We start from the raw sequence: 20,941 nt of genomic DNA, 5'->3' as shown, positions 1-20,941 counted from the left end.
AGACATTGCCAACCACGCTATAGACGTCACACCCTCTCTGTCGGTAATTCGTTGTTAACGAGTATTTTTTTTTTTCAACAAGCGACTGCAGTGTTTTCATACGTACTTATAGTAAATGGTTCTATGTTGGCTATAATATTGATTTACTGGCACAGAAGGGGAGGGGACATACATTGCGCATGCGCGGGCTCCTCACGGCCCGCGTCCTGTTGCCTAGGTTACAGTACATAGAGACGGAGTGATCACCGTGCGTGCAGTGCAGCAGCTCTGGTCACCATGATCCCCCCTGCAGATTCTCTCCTGAAGTATGACAACCCGGTGCTCATCAGCAAGAACACGGAGAGGAGATCACCTAAGGTAACCCGACCCGACTCCACCAGAGATGGATGATGGGGGTGCTGGTGTATATCACTGGTCTTCATCGTGTGGCTCTATGACTGGCTGCTGGGAGTTGTAGTTCCACAGAGATCAGTGTACAAGGGGGTCAGGCTCAGGCCCTGCAGCTGTTACTAAACTACAACTCCCATCAGCAGTTTGGAACATGATTTACAGCTGACAGAATCCCTTTAAAGTGTCACTGTCGTTTAATATATATATATTTTTTTTTTTTTTTTTTTTTGCAGAAATCAATAGTACAGGCGATTTTAAGTAACTTTGTAATTGGGTTTATTAGCCGAAAAAAGCATTTTTATCATGAAAAAAGCTCTCCCCCTGTCTTCATTGTTCTCTATGGAGAGGAGAGGGGTGGAGGAAGAGGAGGCACCAAAACAGGACAACAAAGAGTTAATTTACAGCTACCTCAGGGGGCTATCTCCTCTGAGGTCAGCACTGACCTCTGAGTACTGGCTTTCACACAGGTCCCGCTGTGTAATCCTTTGTTCTCTGCTGCTGACTAATCTCCCTCACCCCCCCCCCCCCCCTCCATAGGTTACACAGGGCCAGACTGATGTAAAAGAGTCAAGATTTCCTGATAATGAGCAGTGGATGAGAGAGAGGAGGGGGGGGGGGGGGGGGGGGGGGGCTGGGGAAAGTCTTTGTGAATGCAGATAATGGCAGATTTGCCTAATAAACCCAATTACAAAGTTTCTTAAAATCGCCAGGACTATTGATTTCTGCAAAAACAAACAAAAAAAAAATAAAAATACGACCGTGACACTTTAAGTCACATTCACTCTGGTCAGTTTGGGCTCAGATGTGATTGTAAGCCGATGAATGTGAACAGGAACAGAGATGAGATAAATGACAGAATCAACTTCATAAAAAAATCCCCCATATCTACCGTGCAGTGTGGAGCGGTATTAAAGGGAAACTATGAATAAGTTGGAAGCATCTGACAATATTAGTTAGGAGAGCGGGCCAGCCGGGGCCAATCGGTGCACTGAGGGTGATAGCCCCGCCCCCAGTGCACTGAAACACCTCATTAGCATTAAATTAAAAGGGTACTCCATCAAATAAATCTTTTCCTTTCAAATAGACTGATGTCAGAAAGTTATATTGATTTATAAAATCTCCACTCTTCCTGTACTTATCAGCTGCTGTATGTCCTGCAGGAAGTGGTGTATTTTATCCAGTGTGACATGGACACCTCTGTCCATGTCAGGAACTGTCCAGAGCAGGAGAGGTTTTCTATGGGGATTTGCTACTGATCTGGACAGTTCCTGACATGGACAGAGGTGGCAGCAGAGAACACTGTGTCAGACTGGAGAGAATACACCACTTCCTGCAGGACATACAGCAGCTGATAAGTATGGGGAGACTGGAGATTTTAGTAAATTACAAATCTATATAACTTTCTGACACCGGTTGATTTGTAAAGTATGTAAGTGTGTACATTGTGTTTTTTCCCTTGTAGTCGCGCGCTCTGAAAGCGATTCCTCAGCAACCAATCACATCAGCGCCCGTACCACCCCCTCCAAAGCCAAAGTCTCCTCCTCTAGATCCCTCTAAGCCAGCGGAAGAGATATTAAATGCAATTCTACCACCAAGGTAAGAAATGTCCGACAGGTAGGTGGTAAAGGAAATGCGCTGGTATGCTTCATGGGTTTGTTACATTTCCTTGTTTATGACGTTGATGCCGTATATTATCCCCCGATCCTGTGTCCTCATGTTACATCAGTATAGTCAGACAGGGAGGTGTCCAGACTAGGGATGAGGGGGCTTCATAAACCTAAGGGCCCAGGATTCCGGTGTCTGGAGAAATTGGATGCCGTCCTAGGGCTGCTGGGAAAATGTGACCTATGGCCCCTGGCTGTACCCATGTTTTCCACAACTAGAGCGGCCTCCAACTTCTCCAGTATTTGGGTTCAGCCTTGTGGCCAAATCCGGACACTTTTTGATGAAGAAAATTCATCTCTAGTCCAGACCCCTCTGAGATAGGTCACCAGTGTGCGATAACTAGGGATCTATCTCCTATCTATCTATTTATCTATCTATCTATCTATCTATCTATCTATCTATCTATCTCCTATCTATCTATCTATCTATCTCCTATCTATCTATCTATCTCCTATCTATCTATCTATCTATCTATCTCCTATCTATCTATCTATCTATCTATCTATCTATCTATCTATCTATCTATCTATCTCCTATCTATCTATCTACCTCCTATCTATCTATCTATCTATCTATCTATCTCCTATCTATCTATCTATCTATCTATCTATCTATCTATCTATCTATCTCCTATCTATCTATCTATCTATCTATCTCCTATCTATCTATCTATCTATCTATCTCCTATCTATCTATCTATCTATCTATCTATCTATCTATCTATCTCCTATCTATCTATCTACCTCCTATCTATCTATCTATCTATCTCCTATCTATCTATCTATCTATCTATCTATCTATCTATCTATCTATCTCCTATCTATCTATCTATCTATCTATCTATCTATCTATCTATCTATCTATCTCCTATCTATCTATCTATCTATCTATCTATCTAAACGGGTAGAAAATGGCAGCACTCGAAGTACAGTCAAGAAAACGTGATGTTTATTCCACCCAAAACTTGCGACGTTTCGCTCCCTCACTGGGAGCTTTTTCAAGGCACTGCTTGAAAAAGCTCCCAGTGAGGGAGCAAAACGTTGCAAGTTTTGGGTGGAATAAACATCACGTTTTCTTGACTGTACTTCGAGTGCTGCGGTTTTCTACCCGTTTATATACCACGCACTGTTGGGCCCTTGTGCTGACCGCTTGGCACCCACCTTCCTATACAGGAGGAGTGCTGCAGGACTATCATCTATCTATCTATCTATCTATCTATCTATCTATCTATCTATCTATCTCCTATCTATCTATCTATCTATCTATCTATCTATCTATCTATCTCCTATCTATCTATCTATCTATCTATCTATCTATCTATTATCTATCTATCTATCTATCTATCTATCTATCTCCTATCTATCTATCTATCTATCTATCTATCTATCTATCTATCTATCTATCTATCTTCTATCTATCTATCTATCTATCTATCTCCTATCTATCTATCTATCTATCTATCTATTATCTATCTATCTATCTATCTATCTATCTATCTATTATCTATCTATCTATCTATCTATCTATCTATCTATCTATCTATCTATCTCCTATCTATCTATCTATCTATCTATCTATCTATCTATCTATCTCCTATCTATCTATCTATCTCCTATCTATCTATCTATCTATCTATCTATCTATCTATCTATCTCCTATCTATCTGTCTCCTATCTATCTATCTATCTATCTATCTATCTATCTATCTATCTATCTATCTCCTATCTATCTATCTATCTATCTATCTATCTCCTATCTATCTATCTATCTATCTATCTATCTATCTATCTATCTATCTATCTATCTATCTATCTCCTATCTATCTATCTATCTATCTATCTGATTCCAGTCGGCTGCAGTTTTCTTGTTGCTTTATTTCTCCCATGGTCTATGGTACGTGTCAGCAGCCTTGTTGGATATCTTCAGCATCAGGGTCGTAACTCTATGGTGCGGATACAAGAGAAGAACCCAAATCAGTATCTAGAAAGCTTGGGGGGAGTTGTGGAGCTGTGTTAGAGAGTGGTTGTAAGGGACAGGGGTTTTGGTATTGCTTTCCCTATGATATATAAGATATATATAAATATTATATATTATCATTACTCCGCCTAAAGAATGATTGCCATGTCTCCCTATTATAATTATTATTATTACTATATCTTTTATCTGCTTCTCCTAGAGAATGGATGGAGAACAATCAGCTGTGGATCCAGCAGGTGTCGAGCACCCCCAGTACACGGATGGATGTCGTTCACTTACAGGAAGAACTGGATATGAAATTACAGCAAAGACAAGCCCGGGAAACTGGCATCTGTCCTGTGCGCAGAGAGCTCTATTCACAATGCTTTGGTACGTCTGTCATCACATCACACTGCCATATAGCATTGCCTCTTCTTCTAGCATCTGCCCTTACTCTTCCATACATCAGAGTTCCCAGTCCTGGGGTTACAAGATCAAGCATTGGCTTCCCCTACACCTTCACTAGAAGGAGCTCATGTGGGTTTATACGTTTAGATATTTTAGAAATATCGAAGAGACATGTTGGTATTAGTAGGGGGTCTTTGTGCCCAGACCCTCAACCAATTGCCAGAACAAGGGAGGAAAAAGCGCTGCCTCGCCCTGATCTGTGCAACAGGAGACGGGCCATAAACTTTCCATAAAACTCTTGCTTGGTCATGGAGACAAGGCTGAGAGAGAAAGTCAGGGGGTCTAAGCACGGAGACTCCGACCAATCACAAGAAACAGCAACGTATTGACCCGTAAAGATGTTTGCACAAGCATATGTACATATAGCAGTAGAGCGGGCTCAGCAGCCACAGAGCTTTGGGGTCCTATTACACGGAGCAATTTTTAACGAATAATGACCAACGATAAACGATCACAAACGAGATTGCTTATCGTTAACCTGAAATTGTTCACCATATTACACAGAGTGATAGTGGTTACTGTGATCGTTTACTCCATCTGATCCCAGTAAAACAATGGACAATGTGCAATTACACTGAATGATTAGGGAACAAATGCGGAACTTGAGCAAACGAATGTGGAATTACAGCGCACGATTAGCAAACGATTAACAATAATTTTAGGTTCAGATCTAAATCAACAATTAATGACATCATGAACGATTCAACTATTTTTTGCACGATAATCGTCCCGTGTAATAGGGCCCTAGTGCAAGCCAAGGCTACCATGACAGCCTGGCAGATGTGACGTACCAGGCCTGAGCAATCAGTGGCAGAGGTGGGAAACGGCTACAGCCTGAGCAGAGACTGCCACTTCATGTATCACACCAGGGACCAGAGCAGCGGAGTACGGGCGGCAGACAGGGACATAAGTGTATGGTATTTTTTTACTCACCCCCTCCCTGGGCATTCCTCTAAGAGGATAGAATGGTTGGACAACCCCTCTAAGTGCCCTATTACACAGGACGATTTTCATGCGAAAAATCGTTATATCGTTCGAATTTTAACAATTATTGTTCTGTGTAATTGCAGGCAACGATCGAAAAATCTTTCGTATGTCGTTGATCGTTGATTTGAATCTTAACCTAAAATCATTGTTTATCGTTCGCTGTAATTCCACATTCGTTCGCTCAAGTTCTGTATTTCTTCACTAATCGTTCGCTGTAATTGCACATTGTTCATTGTTTTGCTGGGATCAGCTGGAGTAAACGATCGTAGCAACGATTATCGTTCTGTGTAATATGGAGAACGATTTCAGGTTAACAATAAACAATCTCATTTGCGATAGTTTATCGTTAGTGGCATAAGAAGCTATGTATGAAACTTCTACTAAGAGCGTTTTACTGCAATGTACAGTATAGTTGACTTCTAAATATAGCTAGGCCGTTTGAATTAAAAAAAAAAAAAGTGTACTCACCTGCCACACTCCCCTGCCAGTGCCTGCTGCTCACCACTTCCTGGTTACACAAGTAAGTGGCTCCTCCAGCAGTCACTGACCACAGCTGTAATTGGTGAGCAGCATGGACCAGGCCCTGTTGGAACGGCAGCAGAGAGTGGCAGCAGGTGAGTACAGGATTTTTTTTTTTTTATTTGCATAGTTATAATAATTCTGTTTCTTGTTATAAGATACTTTGTTCTACAATATGTTACAATAAATATATATCTTTTTATTTTGTGCATGTAGATGAGATTATCAGACAAGTGACCATCAACTGTGCCGAGCGAGGTGTCCTACTCCTGAGAGTGCGGGATGAGATACACATGACCATCTCGGCCTACCAGACGCTATATGAGAGCAGTGTGGCCTTTGGCATGAGGAAGGCCTTACAAGCAGAGCAAGGAAAATCCGATATGGAGAAAAAGGTAGGTGGCTTCTGACTATTGGTTTTCAAATTGCATCAAGACCTTCATGTGTGATTCCACAAGACGTCATATAGCTGCCGGTCTACATCTGTTTCCTCCTACTTCATTCTTACTATTCACACTCACCCAGTGTGTGGCCTTTCTCCGTCAGAACAAAGAATATTGAAACCCACCATCCCTGATTATTTCCCTTGAGATTTGGCAGGCTGCGGCACACATGAGTCCAGCGTGTGTATGGGTAGAATTATTTCTAGGAGCAACATAACTGCAGTTGGGAACATCACTGATCAGGTTTTTCTGGTCCTCAGCACCCGTCACTATGAAGCTCATGACCTCTTCACCTTCCAGAAGTGAAAATGTATAATCCAGAGGGATACCATCATGTCCTAATGCTGTAATGTTTGTGGAGACGGAATAAAGGTGTGCGGCAGGTTTAATGGGTTGAATTGGACCGTCCAGTTCTACTATAGGAGAACTGCTATGACATACAATGATCTTCTAGAGCAGGGGTACTCAACTGGTGGACCAGACTGCGGAGGCCAGCTGTCTGGACCTCTACGCTCGAGCGCTCATAGTTACCGTGCAGCAGCACTGACAGAGAGGGAGCCATTGGCTCCCTCCTTGTCAGTCATTCTTGTGGCCGCAGTGGTCACAAGAGGTCGCTCTCTGCCTCTGGTTTCGGTGCTCAAATGACGTCACTGGAGCTCCGACGCCAGGACAAGGGGAGAACGGCCTCTAGTGACTGCTGCAGTGAGGCCACAAGAGTGAAGACAAGAGGAAATGGTCGGACCCAGGTGAGTATAAGTGTTTGTTTTTCTGTGTTATACTATATGGGAGGGGGAGCGCACAGGGGGGCTATATGGGAGGGGGAACAGACAGGGGGGGATATAAACTACTGGGGGAGTGCGCAGGGGGGCTATATACTAATGGGGGAGCTCACAGTGGGCTATATACTAATGGGGGAGCTCACAGGGGGGCTATATACTACTGGGGGAGAGCACACAGGGAGGGATATATACTACTGGGGGGAGCTATATACTACTGGAGGAGCGCACAGGGGGCTATATACTAATGGGGGGAGCTCACAGGGGGCTATATACTACTGGGGGGATTGCACAGGGGGGCTATATACTACTGGGGTAGAGCGCACAGGGGGGCTATATACTACTGGGTAGAGCGCATGGGGGCAATATACTACTGGGGGGAGTGCACAGGGGGGCTATATACTACTGGGGGAGTGCACAGGGGGCTATATACTACTGGGGGAGTGCACAGGGGGCTATATACTACTGGGATAGCAACAGGGGGGCTATATACTACTAAGGGAGCACACATAGGGTCTATGAACTACTGAAGGCACACAGGGGAGCTATATACTACTGGGGGTTCACAGGGCAGCTATATACTACTGGGGGAGCACACAGAGGGTCTATATACTACTGGAGGCACACAGGGGGGCTATATACTACTGGGGGCGCACAGGGGGGCTATATACTACTGGGGGAGCACACAGGGGGGCTATATACTACTGGGGGCGCACAGGGGGCTATATACTACTGGGGGAGTACACAGAGGGTCTATATACTACTGGAGGCACACAGGGGGGCTATATACTACTGGGGGGCGCACAGGGGGGCTATATACTACTGGGGGAGCACACAGAGGGTCTATATACTACTGGAGGCACACAGGGCTATATACTACTGGGGGGCGCACAGGGGGGCTATATACTACCGGAGGGCGCACAGGGGGGCTATATACTACTGGAGGGCGCACAGGGGGGCTATATACTACTGGGGGGCGCACAGGGGGGCTATATACTACTGGCGGCAGTCACCCACTTTGTACCTAATTTCAAAGGGCCGGTGAGAGAGAGAAAATGCCAGTTTTCCCACTAATAAGCATCAATTCTGGATGTAAATAGTTCAACAACGTTTGTGAAAAGTAACAAAATGCGTTTCCTACTGATGTTCAGTTTGGACCGTCACCTGACAATAGACCCCGGTAATTGGACCTTCACTAAAAGTTGTTGAGTACCCCTGGTCTAGAACATTATTACACGTCTGGGGAATACCCTGTATTCTATTTCATCATAACCATGTTCCCACACACAAAAGTGACTCTTGCAGATGTCTTTCAAATTATTTAATATGGAAGAGCTCACCCGCCATGCATAGCGCCAAGACTTCAAGCCCTTGGAGTATATTATACATGAAGTCAAAAAAGCCAGACTGGCCCCATCACCCAGCACCACTAAGGCTTTTGTGCCCAATTTGTCATAAATCTGCTCAGACTTACTCCTAAATCTAGTGGAAAGACTTCCATATATAATTTCTGGTATATACAGCATAGCCATGAATAGCAAATCACATACTATATATTACAGTACTGGTAATGTCCACTAGATGGGGGCAGAGTTCTGGCCGCCCGTGGGATTAAGTAGAGACCAGAACTTCCAAGCAGTTGCGTGCAGGACAGCACAGGCTCCGCTCTACAACATACAGAACCTCTCAACAGATCAGTGCGGATCTCGATCACTAGGTATATTAATGCCCATATCTTAGCTGTCACTGTACAAGGAATACGGATCATGATGTTGGTTTAGGAGTCCGGAGGGGGAGACCACCCACTGCTGCACTAGAATAAAGTATGGGAATACCTTACACTTTCCCTCACCTGCCTATTGCAAACATTTTTGCAAAAACATTCTGGTTCAAAGTTAACTAATGGTTCATCGAAACTTAGACTAGACAGTCTTCAGATAAACCAGACTGATACACTGTTTTAAATCTGGCACATTTCAAAATGGGTAGCAGAAAATTCAAGGGGAAAAACCACAAAGATGAAACATCACAAAAAAATGTGTTTTAATAAAAATTCTGCATGTGAAAGCAAAGGTATGTAACATGGAGTATAAAGCCCATAGAATCTTTATTAAAGTTAAACAACACCATAAAAAACCTTAAAATTTGACCAACCAAAGTTCACCAGAAACCAGAAGAGATGATTGCAACTCCAGCACGCTCCAATCTATTTGTTCAGCATTTGATTACTGGTGGCTGAAGAAGTTGGATGCAGCCTAAGGGAGTCCGAGAAAATATACAGTTTATGGCCATAGGCTGTATCCATGTTTTCCAGGACTCCCTAGGGCGGCATCCAACTTCTGCTGCCACCGGTAATCAAATGCAGAACGATTGGTCTCAAGCGTCTTTATAAATCAGCAAGCATGGTGTATGTCTACCAAACCCCCCGGAGACTTATCTACAGCCGACTTATACTTCTGCAGGAAAAAGTCTGCATCTTGTGGATAAGATTTGTAAAATACGATCGCCCATAGATCACATGTAGGATGTGACGCTGCTCCTTTGCTAATGGACGAGGTCTCCTCAACCCATTTCAGATCCACTGGATGTTTTTTGTATGTACAGAAAAATAATTGATGTTGATAATTTTCTGTGGGTTGTGGCCAAAAAGCCGGAGGATTAGGGCCCTATTTCACCGGACGATTATCGTTTGCATAATCGTTACCGATTAACGATCTCAACGAAAGACCTGAAAACGTTCACTCATTTCCATGGAACGATAATCGTTACTTATGATCGTAATTGCGATCGTTTTTTTTTTCGCTATTTATTCGCTATTGCGTTCGTATCTATTGCGAACGATCGAACAATGTCTTATTCAATGCGAACGATTTGCGAACGTTTTGTGAACGAGAACGAAAATAGGTCCAGGTCTTATAAAGCGATCAACGATTTCTCGTTGGGTCGTTAATCGTTAACTGCATTTCAACCGAACGGTTATCGTTTAGATTCGAACGATTTAACGATAATCTGAACGATAATCGTCCGGTGGAATAGGGCCCTTAGGGCCCTATTCCACCGGACGATTATCATTTGCATAATCGTTAACGATTAACGATCTGAAACGACCGCTATTGCGAAAGACCTGAAAACTTTCAGTAATTTCCATGGAACGATAATCGTTACTTATGATCGTAATTGCGATCGTTTCTCTTCGCTATTTATTCGCTATTGCGTTCGTATCTATTGCGAACGACCGAACGATGTCTTATTCAATGCGAACGATTTGCGAACGAGCAACGATAAAAATAGGTCCAGGTCTTATAAAGCGATCAACGATTTCTCGTTCGGTCGTTAATCGTTAACTGCATTTCAACCGAACGATTATCGTTCAGATTCGAACGATTTAACGATAATCTGAACGATAATCGTCCGGTGGAATAGGGCCCTTAGTCTTATTGATGGTAATGGGGCCAGTCTGCATCTGGATCTGCAAAGCGTCCAGGAAAGAAATCAGTGTGGATTTATACGGTGGATGATTTTAAAGAAAACACATTGGATTTGGGGCCTGGAATCACATTATGGTCAAATTGGATAGTGACCCACGACCTGGAATCACATTATGGTCAAATTGGATAGTGACCCACGACCTGGAATCACATTATGGTCAAATTGGATAGTGACCCACGACCTGGAATCACATTATGGTCAAATTGGATAGTGACCCACGACCTGGAATCACATTATGGTCAAATTGGATAGTGACCCACGACCTGGAATCACATTATGGCACAAACAGCAAAAATTGCAAGTAAAGAGCCAAGATTCCAGAAAAGGCTCCATAGAAAAGGGGTGAGAAAGAGGAAAGGAGAGAGAAGGGGGAAGAAGAAAAAAAAAGGTGGGGCCGGTAGGATGGAAGGAGGTAAGGGCCTGGGAGGTGGCTTCATTGAGCCAAGAGAGCAATAAATCTGTCCGTTTCAGTAAACTAATCCCAGTAAAATTTGGTTTTGAAGGAGCGGGCGTTCCGGTCATAAATCTGAGGTCATGGCGGGAGGTCTTCCATACGCCTTTGTCCTCTAACTTACATAAGCACATAGACAGAGGTGGAGGGTCAGGACGCCCCCACAGGCCGGTATACAAGCTATGGCAGTGTTGACCAGGTGGTAGACTATGGACCGACGGTGCGACTTCATTAGAAGATTCAAAATGTGAAGGAGAAAGAAAAAGGAACCGGATGATCTGTGAGGGGAGATGCTAGGCAACAGACATCTGTCCTGAAGGGACCAATTTTGGGCCGCTCCAGAAAGTGCGTAGGGGTACTATTACACCAAGCCATTTTTTGACGACTAACGATAAATGATCTCAAACAACCGATATGGCAAACGACCCGAAATCGTTTACCCAATTACACATAACGATGATCGCTACTTATGATCGTTGTTGCGGTCATTTTGTCATCGCTGTTGCGTACGTTTCAGCTATGACTTATTACACTGAACGATGTGCGAACGATGAAACAATAAAAATAGGTCAGAATTCTATCAAACGACCAACGATTTCACATTGTCTGCTGTGACACGAAACGATTATCGTTTGAATCCGAACGATCTAACGATTTTTCGGACGGTAATCATCCCGCGTGATACGGCCCTAAGAGAGATCAGTCTTCTCCACCTTTACAGAGGAGAGGCATGAGGGAGCAGTGATGTTCTAATTTTTTTATTTTAAAGAGATACCCTGGCGGGAGGGATTTTTTCACTATGGGGGTGGATGAAAGCAACAACGTCCACTTAGCGCTCCGGTTTCGGTGTCTGGCCTCTTCCTGGCCTATGACATTACTAGCCCGCTCAGCCATTCAGTTGCAGAGGACCCAGCGCCAGAACCGGGGAGGTAAGTGGACCTGGTTGCTTTCATCCACCCCCTCCCTACTGCCCAGAGTACCCCTTTAGGTTTTATGTAACTTATGAAGCTAAACTTGGTCTCTAGATAATCCGGTACTTGGCTATGGCGAGCAGAGTGAATGATCACTGTGTAACAAACTATCGGCCCCTTGAGCGTTGGACAGCCGCTACGTCTAATCCTTCTGGTTAAGTGCTGTAAATCTCCGCAAGGAACGCCAGGATCTGGAATATTAACTTCTTCAACCATAGCTAATACACAAAGCAATTGCATTTTCTATGCTTTAAAGCGGTCTCATATCTCAGCAGTGACTTCACAGCCTCGGCCTGGACCCGTCGTCGCACTAAAGACCATTTCACTTTTTTTTTTTAAACCGATTTTATACTTGAATCTCTAATTTCATGGTTGACAAACTTGGATTTTAATCACATTATGAAAGTTTTATAAATATGAAACAGTACTGGAACAGCTTCTTTTTTTTTTTTTTTAAGAAAATTGCCCAGCAGTTATAAACAAATTGCATCCCGGATAGAGGGCGGTGGGCGCGCCTCCTTCTTCTCTGCCGCCTAATATGATTTAAATGACAGAAATGACATTAGCTGCCTGCTGGAGAGGATGGAGAGGAACAAGCACAGCCACCGTCTCCATGAATGTTAATGTCTCTTTTAGCCTTATAATACTATTAAAGTGCAATATCCAGAAATAGGGTCTAAGCCAATGGAGATAGAAGCGCTCCGGCATCCTATCAGTCACACTAGTGGCCAGTGCCACCTGTTCTTTGCCGTTCTACTTCACATAATATGCAAAAGAAGAGCCTGTGGAGCCATTGAAGAGTTTCAAAACACAGGACTAGCCAAATATCCATCCCCCCAAGGGGGGGCTCCTGTAGGGAAACCACCATATTAAGTGGCCCTATAAGTCAATGTAATGATAAGGGAAAAACCAAGGCCAGGTATCCATCCACAGACAGCTGTTTGGGGGTGTTGCCCCTCATCAGCGTGGAGCAGGATTCTGGCTAGGTGGGAGCAATGCCTAGTAGAGCCATAAGAGAAACAGATCACTGATCTCAGGGAGACCAGCCAAACGACAACACTGCCGGCTGCTAGTGAAAGTGCTCAATGCAGTGAAATCCGAAGTGCATTGCACCCTGGGAAACATGAATATGCAAAAAAGGGCCCGTGTAGCCTCTTCAAAGAGTCTCGAAACACAGGGCTAGCCAGATATCCCTCCGATAAGGACCCAGCCAAGGAGTAGTTATACAGAATGGCGCTGGAATCCCGGCATGTGTGGATTATTTTTTGAGTCAACACTAACATAGCCAGCGACAATGTACAAGGGGTATACAATGTATTCACAGCGTCCGTCAGCCAGAGGTTTCTCATTTTCCTGCTTTATGTGTACACTCACATAGAGATGAGGGAATCGACCCTCCCCAACCCAGATTCATTCCAATTTTGTAAAAAGTTTGGTTCGGTATTCAACCAAACTATTTGCAAAGTTCAGAATAAGTTTGGAAAGATTGCGGCCGGACATCTAAAAAAAAAAAAATATATATATATTTTCCCATCTGTCCACACTCGCTTGGTGTCCTTCTTTTCCGGTCCCCGCAGCTGCCAGAATCCCGTACAGCCAATCACTAACTGGGTGAGATAGAACAGGGCTGCGGCCAGTTATTGGCTAAGCGGGCTGTCACTTGTCTTAAAAGTGACAGCCCACTCAGCCAGTCACTGGTTGCAGCTTTTGGCGCAGGATTTTGGCAGCTGTGGGGACTGAGGAAGGAGGACACCAGAGAAGTGCAAACAGGTAAGTATAGATGAGCAAAAAAAAAAATTCAACTGCACAAAAACAGCTCAACGCCTGAAATTATATTTAGCTGTATTAGTGAAGTTTGTTTAAAGGGGATTTTAAAGGGGATTAAATGTTTGGTTTTTTTTGCAAACGAATTAGTGGCAGAATTTGTAATTTACTTCTATTTAAAAATCTCCACTCATTCAGTACTTATCAGCTGCCATATGCCCTGCAGGAAGTGGTGTATTCTTTTCAGTCTGACACAGTGCTCTCTGCTGCCACTTCTGTCCATGTCGGGAACTATCCAGAGCAGGAGAGGTTTTCTATGGGGATTTGTTGCTGCTCTGGACAGTTCCGGATATGGACAGAGGGGGCAGCAGAGAGCACTGTGTCAGACTGGAGAGAATGCACCACTTCCTGCAGGACTAGAGATGAGTGAACCAGGTTCGGATCGACTCAAACCCGTTCAAACGTTTGGTATTTGATTAGCGGTGGCTGCTGAACTTGGATAAAGCTCTAAGGTTGTCTGGAAAACATGGATACAGCCAATGACTATATCCATGATTTCCACATAGCCTTAGGGCTTTATCCAACTTCAGCAGCCACCGCTAATCAAATGCCGAAAGTTCGGGTTCGGATCGACTCGAGCATGCTCCAGGTTCGCTCATCTCTATGCAGGACATACAGCAGCTGACAAGTACTGGAAAGCATGAGATTTTTAAACAGAAGTAAAACTACAAATCTGTGTAACTTTCTGACACCAGTTGATTTAAAAGAAAAATATTTTTCGCCGGAGTACCCCTTTAATATATTGCTTTTGCTTTACTTCCATTTTATAAGAAAGTTACAATTTATTCTGCTTGTATTTTATTCTCTATAAAGATTTCAGATCTGGAGCAAGAAAAGAAAGATCTTGAGAGGCAGGTTAATGAACAGAAAGCCAAGTGTGAGGCCATTGAAAAACGAGAGGCAGAAAGGCGGCAAGTAGAAGAGAAGAAGCATGCAGAAGAAATACAGTTCCTGAAACGGACCAATCAGCAGCTGAAGGTGAGCAACGGCCAGTTTTATATTTTTTTTTCTGGCACCACATATAATATTCTTTCATGTTCTCTTCAGACGTGTGCTTACCGTATGATTTACTGTCAGTTTCTTACTTTAAAGTGTCACTGTCGGTTTTTTTTTTATTTTATTATTATTATTATTTTTTGCAGAAATCAATAGTCCAGGCGAATTTAAGAAACTTTGTAACTGGGTTTATTAGGCAAATATGCCATTATCTGCATTCACAAAGACTTTCCCCAGGTCCCCCCCTCCTCTCTCTCTCATTCTCTGCTCATTATCAGGAAATCTCGACTCTTTTACATCAGTCGGGCCCTGTGTAACCTATGGAGAGGGGAGGGAGAGGAGGGAGATTAGTTGCCAGTAGAGAACAAAGGATTACACAGTGGGAGCTGTGTAAAATCCTGTATTCAGAGGTCAGAGAGGTCAGTGCTGACTTCAGAGGAGATAGCCTGGTGATATAGCTGTAAATTAACTCTAATTCTTTCATCTCCCTCCACCCCTCCCCTCTTCATAAGAGAACCATAAAGACGGGGGAGAGCTTCAGACTGCATTTTGATGATAAAAATGCATTTTTCGGCTAATAAACCCAATTACAAAGTTTCTTAAAATCGCCTGGTCTATTGATTTCTGCAAAAAAAAAATAATAATAATTTAAACGGCAGTGACACTTTAACTCCTAATAAATTTATTACAGACTGCGCCACAAATAGCAATCTTTACCAGCGAGGAGCTGGAATAAATGTCAGCTAACAAAACCTATAATGAAAAGATTTGTCCTTCTCTTTTTTTTTTATTTACACATAATGTTGGCTTCAGATTGCTGATGCTAAATACTTACCGAATCTGGACTGTATAAATAAGGCCTAAGAAAACCCAAGTAGAGATGAGCCCAAATCGAGCATAATCGAATCCGGTCGTTCGGCATTCAAATACGGGTGGCTGAAGTTGGATGCAGTCCTAGGGAGTCCTTGAAAACATGGATACAGCCATAGGGCACTGTAGCACAGTTCTTCAGCCACCAGTATTTAAATGCCGAATAACCGGACTCGAGCATGCTCAATTTGTGCTCATCTCTAAAACCAAACCGCTAACAATAGGGGGTGATATTTACTATTGAGTCTAAGAACGTGCGATTTTGCTATAGGGTATTCGCCTGTTTTTTCACCCAGCCAAATAGGACTAATTCGACAAATTTCCCAAAAAATTGTGAACTGAATATTCTCAGAATGTTTGCAAAAAAATTGCACAAACAAATTCACCTGGTACTGACTAGTGATGCACCAAAATATCGATACTACTATCGATATTTCGGGCAGAAAAATGGTTTGGTACCAGGGTTTCCTGGTATCGATACTTTATGTTAAACTGCATAATAACGCAGTTTGGTATAAAGTATGGTGCAGAGAACACGGCCAGCGGCTATCTCGAGCGCCGGCCATGTTCTCTGTGTGCCGCCCCCTGCCCCCACCTGTCACTTCCTCGGCCCGCTCCCACTCCGCTCCTGGCGGCGCCAAATTTAAAAAGCCGGCACATAGCGATTGCTTGTGCCGGCTATTTTACAGGGTAGATGCCGCTGTCACACCTGACAGCAGCATTTAACCCCTCCTGAGCCGCTCCATATGCAGCAGGAGTCTGGTGCATATGGAGCAGCCCCCACTGCTTATGACTGCTGCCCGCAACCTCGCGGGTGGCAGTCATTTAATCATTCCCCCCACACACACACTCAGGACCCACTGCTGCAGCCGGGTCCCCCGTGCCGCACCACCACCAGGACCTGCCGGTGCAATGCGGTCTCTCGCACCTTCCAGTGTCCACAATCCTGCCCCCCCCCTTTCCCTCTGGGCCCTCCGGTACAGTGACACAGCAACTCCCAGCATTCCTTCTTGTGGGGAGTTGTTGTGCACAAGGAGGTATGCTGGGAGTTGTTGTGTCAGGAGGCTGCTAATGCACTACAACTCCCAGCAGCACACCACCTTGTGCACTACAACTCCTAGCATACCTCCTTGGGCACAAAGGTATGCTGGGGGTTGTAGTGCACAAGGAGGTATGCTGCTGGGAGTTGTAGTGCATTAGCAGCCTCCTGACACTTCCCAGCATACCTCTGTGTCCACTACAACTCCCAGCATACCTTCTTGTGGGGAATTGCAATGCACAAGCAGATATGCTGGGAGTTGTTGTGTGAAGGCTGCAAATGCACTACAACTCCCAGCAGCATACCTCCTTGTGCACTACAACCCCCAGCATACCTCTTTGTGCACAATGGTGTGCTGCTGAAAGTTGTGTCAGGAGGTTGCTGCTGCACAACTGCAACTCACAGTATACCTCCTTGTGCACTACAACTCCCAACATACCTTCTTGTGGGGAGTTGCAGTGCACAAGGAGGTATGCTGAAGGTTGTAGTGCACAATAAGGTATGCTGGGAGTTGCAGTTGTGCAACAGCAGCCTCCCGACACAACATCCCAGCATACCTCCTTTTGTACTTCAACTCCTAGCATACCTCTTTGTGTACTACAACTCCCAGCATACCTCCTAGTGTACTACAACTCCCAGCATACCTTCTTATGCACTACAACTCCCAGCTTGTGCACTACAAATTGCCACAAGAAAGTATGCTAGGAGTTGTAGTGCAAAAGAAGGTATACTGGGAGTTGTTGTGCACAGGGAGGTATGCTGCGGGGTAGAGGGGAATTAAAAAGTGTTAAAAAAAAATAGTTTAAATTAAAAAAAAAAAATCATAATAAAGGTTCTAATTCCTTTTCCCTTTTTAAAAAAAAAAAAAAATTCTGTATTTTTACATATTTTTTTTCAAACTTTATTTAGTATTGCATAAGTATCGAGTATCGAAATAAGAAAGCTGGTATTGATATTAAACTCAAAATTCTGGTATTGTGATAACCCTAGTACTTACCAGACGTAGGCCTGCACAGCTTTGTGCGACTCTTTACAAAGTCGAAAATGATAAATTGGGGCGCAAATCCTGGAATTTGGCTGGGTCCACACTACGTGTCTGCAATCCATTTTTTTTCCATCTGTTTTTGCAAAAACAACGGATAAAAAATGGGTGGAAACGTACACAAAAACGTAGCTGACCTTACTTTTGTTTACGTTAAAAAAAAAAAAAAAAACTGATGTGTTTTGATCCTTTTTTTATAATGGAAGTCAATGGAAAAACGGATCAAAACGGATGCACACAAACGCAAAAAAAAAAAACGATTGCAAAAACGTAGTGTGGACCCAGCCTTATGCAAATTTTTAGGCGAATACTCAAAACAGGCAGATTAAAAAAAAAAAAAATAAAATATCCGCCTGTCGAATACTGGTTCATAAATAGAAATTAGACCAAAAATGGGTGAAAAATCCAATTATTAACCTAAAAATAGGCCCAAATCCCTTGATAAATTTCCCCCTCGGTCTGTTAATCCAGAGGTATCGCCACTTCTACGTGATGACCAATAATCCTTCTCATTTGCACGTCCACGTAGCCAGGATTTTTCACTAATGACTGAATATTCTTTGCTATTACAGGCACAGCTAGAAGGAATCATTGCGCCCAAGAAGTAACTACGAGCGTGTAACATCTGCGGACGGGATGTCTGCAGTCTGGAGTCTGTGCCAGCGCCGATGCCAAGAAACTAATATTTTTACCTCCGGGACACATTTCTAATTATATTTGGCTTCTATATTAAAACTCCCCCTGACATGAAGAATGTTGAGACACCGCTCATTCTATAATGAAACACCTCAATTTATTTATTATCCAAGTTCTTTTCATGGTAAAATTGTTCTAACCTCTTTCCAAGTCTTATTGTATTCTGTGGGTTCTTTATAGGGAATCGCACATGACATTGTACTGCTGGACAGAGTTTAAAACGCGTTTCTGGCATATGATGTGTAATGGAGACTGACCATCTGCTCTACGCTGGCAGTCGGAGGGAAAATTGGCACATGGGCGGTGGTCTGACTGAGACCACCTGATCCCACCAACCATACTTCATAAACAGTCAATGCAGGGAAGCCCCTTTAAATCTGGACCCAGGAGTTAATGACATTGTATAAAAAAAAAATAAATAAAAACGTTGCTAACGTTTTACTGGAGAACTGTCGTCCATCGCAGCAACCCTTCTGTCAAGTGGTTTAGATAAATTAGATCCAATATGTAAAACAATAATCTAATCATTTTCACGGCGATCAAAAAGTGACAGGAAGACAGATGGCGATAGACGTCGTAACCGCGCAAGAGGGACTCGTGTTGTTTGTATTGCTAAAATAATAATTAAAAAGACGTAGAAGCAATTTTTTACAAAAGTAGTGACATATTTTAAAGGGCAACTCCAGTTAAAGGGGTTATCCAGTGCTACAATAACATGGCCACTTTCTTTCAGAGACAACACGACTCTTGTCTCCAGTTCAGATGCGGTTTGCAATTAAGCTTCATTCATTTCAATGGAACTGAGAAGCAAATCCCCTCCCAAGCTGGAGACGAGTGGGGCTGTCTCTGGAAGAAAGTGGCCATGTTTTTGTGGCGCTGGATAACCCCGTTAAAGGATTTTTCCAGTGCTACAAAAACATGGCTACTTTCTTCCAGAGACAGCCCCACTCTTGTCTCCAGTTTGGGTGCAGGTTTTGAAACTCAGTTTCATTGAAGTAAATGCAGCTTAATAACAAACCGCACCTGAACTGGAGACAAGAGTGGTGCTGTCTCCAGAAGAAAGTGGCCATGTTATTCTAACGTTGGATAATCCCTTTTACCCCGTCCAATCCCCACCCATAATCTAAGCTTGTTTGTAATAGGATCCTGAAGCTGCTAAAAATCCTCACTCCTCTGTCCTCCTCTCTCCCTTCTGAGAGAGAGGTCACATGATCAGTCTCATATGTTGCCAACCAAGCTGTAACAGCAGCCTCTCCTGAGCAGTATAGGGGAAAGGAGACACGTTTCATCTCTCTTTCCTCTCTTTTCTCTTTTAATAAAGTTGATAAACCTGTTAGTAAAGAGCTGGTTTGTAAGGGGTAAGTTTTATCCCTTTAGGTAAATAAGGTGATTGTATATTTATAAGGAATCCTGTGTACTTACCTATTTCGTACACATCGGCCATAATTACAGAAGATGTCAATTGTCCTATGGCAGGGGTGTCGGGCTCAGGCCCTCTAGCTGTTGCAGAACTACAATTCCCATCATGCCTGGACAGCCAAAGCTAAAGCTGAAAGTTCAGATAGTGATGTTCTCAGCACAAGATTAAAAAAAAAAAAATAATTGTCAAAAAATGCAAAGGTTTTGTAGACTTTCTGACTGTATTGCAGCCTTTTTTTACATCTCTTTTCAACATCTCTTCTGGCATAAGAAACTATTCTAAGGTCTTAGGCGGCTTTTAAACGTCTGCAACTTTGGGGACATTACAGACGGGGAAAGGAAAGTAATGAATTTGTTCCCCTCCCGGCATGATGTGTCAGTATCGTGCAAGCAGCGGGGAAACCCTTTGAATTGCCTTTCCCCAGATTTCCTCTCCAAAGGCTTCATCTCAAATGTTGTCCCAGAGCTGGTGAGTCAAGACAAGCTGCTAAGATACCTCGCATACACACTGCATATACAGAAGAGAGTATCCTGCTCCCCTATATTTCTTTAGTATACCTCCAAAAGCAGCAGCACATAGGACATTATATTAAAAAAAAAAATGATAATAAATACAACAGAGCAGAGTAAGATGTGCCTCAAAAACAAAAAAAATGCAACATGGCAAGACACAAACCAAGACAAGAAAATCACCAAAGTCAGCCCCCCCTAACAGACACTACTTGGGGGTGCACTCCACCTATTCCACCCTGGGAACTATATTTGCCAGTATCAGTTGGATCCTGCATGCCCAGAGTATAGGCTTATTATTAGCCCAGGAGAGGCCATAGTCTGTGTAGGTTCCGTCCTGGGCGTGGTGCCGCATTGCCGTAGTGGGATGGTGCACACTATTTGCACATTATTTTTGCAGATATTTTTTTGGCATGGCTGAATTCGGCAA

The 20,941-nt window shown here is 43.4% G+C and overlaps 1 protein-coding gene across 1 annotated transcript; it reads left to right on the top strand.

The window, feature by feature from the left end:
• The first annotated feature begins 62 nt into the window (after positions 1-62).
• Positions 63-18,725, top strand: DNALI1 (dynein axonemal light intermediate chain 1). Its single transcript, XM_069972668.1, has 6 exons — positions 63-357; positions 1,853-1,986; positions 4,232-4,401; positions 6,202-6,380; positions 14,753-14,917; positions 18,459-18,725. Exons 1-6 carry the CDS (start codon positions 277-279, stop codon positions 18,492-18,494), a joined length of 765 nt encoding a protein of 254 aa, XP_069828769.1. The 5' UTR covers positions 63-276; the 3' UTR covers positions 18,495-18,725.
• Positions 18,726-20,941: the final 2,216 nt, after the last annotated feature.

Source organism: Dendropsophus ebraccatus, chromosome 5 (genome assembly GCF_027789765.1).
Source record: "Dendropsophus ebraccatus isolate aDenEbr1 chromosome 5, aDenEbr1.pat, whole genome shotgun sequence".
In the NCBI taxonomy this organism is placed as follows: domain Eukaryota; kingdom Metazoa; phylum Chordata; class Amphibia; order Anura; family Hylidae; genus Dendropsophus; species Dendropsophus ebraccatus.
Note: the sequence above shows the minus strand (reverse complement) of the source record. Positions and strands in the feature narration are given on the sequence as shown.